The sequence below is a fragment of the Galeopterus variegatus genome, unplaced genomic scaffold (assembly GCF_000696425.1).
Source record: "Galeopterus variegatus unplaced genomic scaffold, G_variegatus-3.0.2 Scaffold958, whole genome shotgun sequence".
NCBI lineage: Eukaryota > Metazoa > Chordata > Mammalia > Dermoptera > Cynocephalidae > Galeopterus > Galeopterus variegatus.
The window spans coordinates 119,635-125,703 of NW_007727069.1; the positions used below are offsets into that span (position 1 = coordinate 119,635).

Sequence of the window (6,069 nt, forward strand, 5' to 3'; positions counted from 1 at the left end):
GCTTTTGCTATTATACTCCAAATACTTTTACAGACTTAATTTTTACAACAATATTTTAATGGAAATACTTTTAAAAATTGATACTTCATTTATAAGAGTTTTATTTATATAAGTCAAACTAACAACTAAAATAAAATTTCATCTTATTTTTAAAAATTATGATGAATACAGATTTTAATCAGGTTTTCTCTTAGCTTATCAAATCCTCTAACCTTTTAGTGTCAGTGTCATTTGAGGCAGGGTGAGAGACTGTTTCAGTCTAAGTTATCATAAATGAGGGCCTGTACATATACCTGAGGTAGATGTGACCCCCTAAAAAAACAAGTTGAAACGGAATTCTATTCCTATGGAAATTCTAAGGGAAAGGGAAATCTCTCTTCCTCCCAGACAAGGGCTAGGTCTATCATCATTTTTGGTCTAAAGCAAGGTTTGCAAACTCAAATGCTTATCAAGATGAATCAGGGTTACAAGGGGAGTGGTAGAGACTCTGGCAAATTAAATAGATGCTCATCTAAAGGGGACAGCCACTACTCCACTACCTGCCATCTAGAACTATGAACTGAGTGTAGTCAGATCATCTAAATTTTCAAGAGAAGCCAGAAATAACAGATTTTTAAATTAAATCTCTTGGATTTATCTTTTTTTTTTTTTTTTTTAAAGATGACCGGTAAGGGGATCTTAACCCTTGACTTGGTGTTGTCAGCACCACGCTCAGCCAGTGAGCGAACCGGCCATCCCTATGTGGGATCCGACCCCGGGGCCTTGGTGTTATCAGCTCCGCACTCTACCGAGTGAGCCACGGGCCGGCCCAAATCTCTTGGATTTATCTTTTTTTTTTTTTTTAAAGATGACCGGTAAGGGGATCTTAACCCTTGACTTGGTGTTGTCAGCACCACGCTCAGCCAGTGAGCGAACCGGCCATCCCTATGTGGGATCCGACCCCGGGGCCTTGGTGTTATCAGCTCCGCACTCTACCGAGTGAGCCACGGGCCGGCCCAAATCTCTTGGATTTATCTTTTTTTTTTTTTTTAAAGATGACCGGTAAGGGGATCTTAACCCTTGACTTGGTGTTGTCAGCACCACGCTCAGCCAGTGAGCGAACCGGCCATCCCTATGTGGGATCCGAACCCGGGGCCTTGGTGTTATCAGCACCGCACTCTACCGAGTGAGCCACGGGCCGGCCCAAATCTCTTGGATTTAAAATAAAAATTTCAAAAAATATCATATGGGAAAAAATAAAACCAAAAAACATCTACAGCCCTAATTTAGCCAGGAGGACCATCAGTTTATAACCTGTAGCTTACAGAGGTATCTTAATGTTTCATCTAAAAAGACCAATTCTAGGTAATTAAAGTTTTCTCAGAAGTTGAAATGTTTCCTCACAAATTCAATATACATCTCACAAGCCTCTAGGTTTCCAATGAATTTCATATGTTTCATTATTGATTTCCAGTAATCTACAAATATTGCTAAAATATTTGCCCCACAGCTACAGGAATCCCAGCATTCATACAAGCCATACCTCTGCCGCATGGCCAAGTATCGGATGTCCAGGCACCCCCTAACAACAAGGCCATAATCCTGCAGAAGCTTGCTGGCATCTTCTGAACATCCCACTCCAACTTTTAATAAGGTGCCATCTGCCAAAATGTCCAATAACGTTCTTGGTAGTGTTTTTCCTTCACCGATCAGCTTGGGCAAGCGAACCAAAACACAAAGGCCACTTGAGGAGGCCATTTGTAGGAGTGACAGAGGACTGGCTTTGCCTGCCAAATTCACCTGCAACAGCAGAAGAAAGACCACAGTTCACAAACCAGCACAGCAGCAAGCATAACATGCAATTGTGGCAGAAAAGAAATCTAAGAGGCACATCCTTAACTTCCCAAAGGGAGTACCTGACCAGATTTTGGTTTAAATCTAAGGATAACAAATACAATAAACTTTGTGAGGCAGCAGCTTAAACAAAGGTTACATAGGGCCCGAACTCCTGAGCCTGAAATATGAGCAGTCCATAAATAGTGACCAGCTGACACAGAGGAGCTTTGGGACACACATTGGCAGAGTCATACAAAACATACTGATTTTAAAAGGCTAAGAAACAAGAGGCCGAGGAGTAGAGTGCCAAAAGATAAACACACTCTTTTCATTATCCAGACTCTCTAATACACATGCTGGTAACTCAATTCATTTACCTTATCATCGCTGCCTCAAAATCTGATTTTTAAAAAGAGGCAGGAAATATTGTACTTTAAATACAGTCATGGGTAATACGTTTGACCAACAACAGACCGCATAAACCACAGCAGTCCCTTAAGATGATAACAGAGCTGGAAAATTCCTATTGCCTAGTACATCATAGCACAACGCATTACTCACCTAGGAGAGATAGGTCTACCCACCATATATCCTAAGTAGGCTATACCACCTAGGTTTGTGTAAGTATACTCTGTGATGTTCACACAATGACGAAATCACCTAAAGTCACATTTCTCAGAATTTATCCCTGTCTTTCAACAATACATGATTGGTTTTTTTGTTTTGTTTTTTTCTCTTTTTGTCTTTTTTCATGACCGGCAACGGATCGCAACCCTCAGTGTTGCGCCCGTACCGGACCAGGACCGGCTACGGGATCGCAACCCTCGGTGTTGCTCCCGCACCTCGCTCAGCCAGTGAGCGGCCGGTCTGTATGTGGGATCTGAACCCTCGGCGGGAGCGCCGCCACGCTTCCCAAGCGGCGCACTGTAGCAGTGCGCCACTGGGCCGGCCCAACAATACATGATTGTAAGTGGTCCATGCCAATATAATAAATCCTGGTAGCACAAAGTGCTTTCTCAGCATTTTCTAGTTACAAAGAGTGTTCATAAAAGAAAAAAAAATGCATATCGAACAAAAGTTAGGACCTTTATATCTTACAAGATAAAAATGACTTTATATATTAACTGATCTAGGTTTAATCTTTTTAGGGTCACAGAAAAGTTTGAGAAAGTGCTGAAAGCAAAGGCTATGATCCCTAGAAAAATTTACATACAAAATTTACATAAATTTTCAAGGGATTAAAGATTCCCTAAAGCTATCCATGGAACCCAGATTAAACACCCAATAAATTCCAATCTTTCTCACTTTGCAGAAGAAACATAGCCTATAAGTGAAGCAGTTTGACCAAACATGGTGAGATAATGGCAAAGCCAGGACTATAACCTAAATTTCCCAGTCTCTAGACCAGTAGTTCTCAACTGAAAGTGATTCTGCCCCCACCAGGGAACATCTGGCAACGTCCAGAGAAATTTTTGGTTGCCACACCTGGGGGAAGGAAATGCACTGGTATCTAGTAGGCAGAGGCCAGAATGCTGCTAAACATCCCACAATGTACAGAATAGCCCCTCACAGTAAAGAATCATCTGCCCAAAATGTCAATAGTGGGGAGGCTGAGAAACCCTGCTCTAGGGCAATGTGGTTCTCTCACTACTATACAGCCTGTGTACTAGGCACTGCACAGTGTCACTGTGGATACAAAGATAAGGAGAGATAATCCCTGACTTAAGGAAATTACAATCTTATATGTAGAGTAGCTCACACATGCAGAAGAAGCTCATAAACAGAAGCTCACACGTGCAGAAAATGACATGGTAAATGACAAATGAGTGACTCAAATAAAATGTCACAAGTAATCAGAGGAGGGATATTTCATAGTTGAGGTGACCAAACTCACAGAGTGGAAACAGTCAAAAATCACAAAGAGTTGCTTTTAAAAACAAAATCTAGGAGGGCCTTGACCCTCAACTTCTACTTTACTGCTTAGTAAAGCCATGATTTAACTCACAAAAGCCTTAAGATTTCTTCTGAGGCACTGCTTTACCAATGAGGGCTATTTCCCTATCCTCAAATGAAAACATTCCAGTTTGATCTCTAAAATGTCTATTTTTTGGAGCTGAATCACAGTCAAAAAGAAACAACAAGAAACTTGACTACTGGTTCTTATTCTCTAACAATTCATCTTGATGTGGCCAAGATTTTATTCTGTTTTTTTATTAATGAGTAGTTCTCTCCCCCTGTAACATCAGTTCTCTAAGAAAAAACTATAAATCTCTACTTCTATTTTATTTATTTTTGGCAGCTGGCCGGTATGGGGATCTGAACCCTTAACCTTGGTGTTATCAGCACCATGCTCTAACCAATTGAGCTAACTGGCCAGCCTGAAATCTCTACTTCTAATATGTAGCACTGCTAATTTGACTTTAAAATCATGGTAAATCACTAAGAATGGATCTTTGTACATCTTTACAGTCAGGTCCCATTGTCTAAAATACATTAAATAACTTACTTGATTGATAGATAAACTGAATTGTCTTTTTAATAGTGTTTTTGGATTGCGCTTAAGATCCAATGGATTCCAACAGGTATGCAATTCATATTGAATGTATAATTGGAAGAATAAGGTTTCTAGGAGAGTCCGTTTGGCTTAAAGAATAAAATACCGGTCTTTACTTCTCATATTTCCCCCTTTTGTTTTCCAATGTGTTTCTGCCTTGACATCACTTACTATTCATGGAAAACAATGGAACCCCTTGGCTTACCAACATTATATTTACTAGAAAAAAATGATATATTTTAATTTCATTAGCATTACTTAATCCAATGGTCTCTGGGTTTTGGGGTTTTTTTTTTATTAGTCAACTCATGTAAGAATGTTTCAGACATAACTATACACAAATATTTTTTTAAATTTATAAATTACATACAGGTAGTACTGTACTAATGTGTTATATACATTATTAAAAAAAAGTTTTAAATGAATAATGCCATCAGTCTATAGATAAAATTTCTAGCATTATTTTCTGTTTCAGTGATTCACTTAGAGAATATTGGTTTAGAGATCCTCCTCTCTGAAGGCCTGTGTATAATCCATTTTAGCTTCAGTATTAAAAATTCAGAACTGATAAATCTCTCAAAAGACCTGTGATTCTTTTTTTTTTTTTTTGTCTTTTTTCGTGACCGGCAACGGATCGCAACCCTCAGTGTCGCGCCCGTACCGGACCGGGATCAGCCAGTGAGCGGCCGGTCTGTATGTGGGATCCGAACCCTCGGCGGGAGTGCCACCGCGCTCTCAAGTGGCGCACTGTAGAAGTGCGCCACCGGGCCGGCCCAAGACCTGTGATTCTTTAAATGACCCCATGATGTCAGCAGAGAGTACTGAATGATATGGGACCATCTTTTGGGCTAGAGCAGGTTAACTAATGAGCACTCCTTCCTAGTCTGCAGAGTTTGTATATCAGTTAAACTGTGACTATGGCTTAGAGACAGGAATGAGCTTCCTCTGTTCAAGTGACGGAATGAAGGCCCGATATGGCTGCAGAATAAGAGGAGGATGGGAAGAGAGTGGAAGGAGACAAAATTATAGATACTAAGAGAAGCCAGAGCATATAAATCCTTAAGAGCATGTAAGTAATTAAGACATCTGGATTTTATTCAAAGCAATGGAAAGGTTTTAAGCATGATCTGATTTGCATTTTTATTATTATTATTTATTTATTTTTATTTATTTTGTCTTTTTCGTGACCGGTAAGGGGATCACAACCCTTGGTGTGGTGTCGCCCACACCGTGCTCAGCCAGTGAGCACACTGGCCATTTCCATATAGGATCCGAACCCGCAGCGGGAGCGCCGCTACGCTCCCAGCACCGCACTCGCGCCACGGGGCCGGCCCTGATTTGCATTTTTAAAACACCACTTGGCTACCATATAGAAAAGGGATTGTAGGTGCACAAGAGTCATAGCAGGGAGGCCAGACAGGAGGCTACTGCAACAGTCCAGATGACAGATACTTGACGTTTGGATTAAGGAGGTAGTAGAAGAGATGCAGAGAAGTAGATGAATTCAAAATATATTTTGTAGGGGCTGGCCTGTGGCTCACTCGGGAGAGTGTGGTGCTGATAACACCAAGGCCACGGGTTCGGATCCCATATAGGGATGGCCGGTTAGCTCACTGGGTGAGCTTGGTGTTGACAACACGAAGTCAAGGGTTAAGATCCCCTTACCGGTCATCTTTAAAAAAAAAAAAAAAAAAAAAAAA

At 40.8% G+C, this 6,069-nt stretch overlaps 1 protein-coding gene and 1 non-coding gene across 3 annotated transcripts in view; both read right to left on the minus strand.

Annotated features, from left to right (window-relative positions):
• The window catches only part of EXD2 (exonuclease 3'-5' domain containing 2), a 51,678-nt gene that overhangs the window by 21,643 nt on the left and 23,966 nt on the right, over positions 1–6,069 (minus strand). For both annotated transcript variants that reach the window (XM_008573713.1, XM_008573712.1), the window contains one exon: positions 1,523–1,779. In XM_008573713.1, the coding sequence (XP_008571935.1) occupies positions 1,523–1,737 (215 nt within the window). In that variant the 5' untranslated portion in view covers positions 1,738–1,779. The remainder of the gene's footprint in view (positions 1–1,522; positions 1,780–6,069) is intronic.
• Positions 4,116–4,190, minus strand: TRNAI-GAU. The gene has a single exon. It is a non-coding gene; the product is annotated as a tRNA-Ile (tRNA).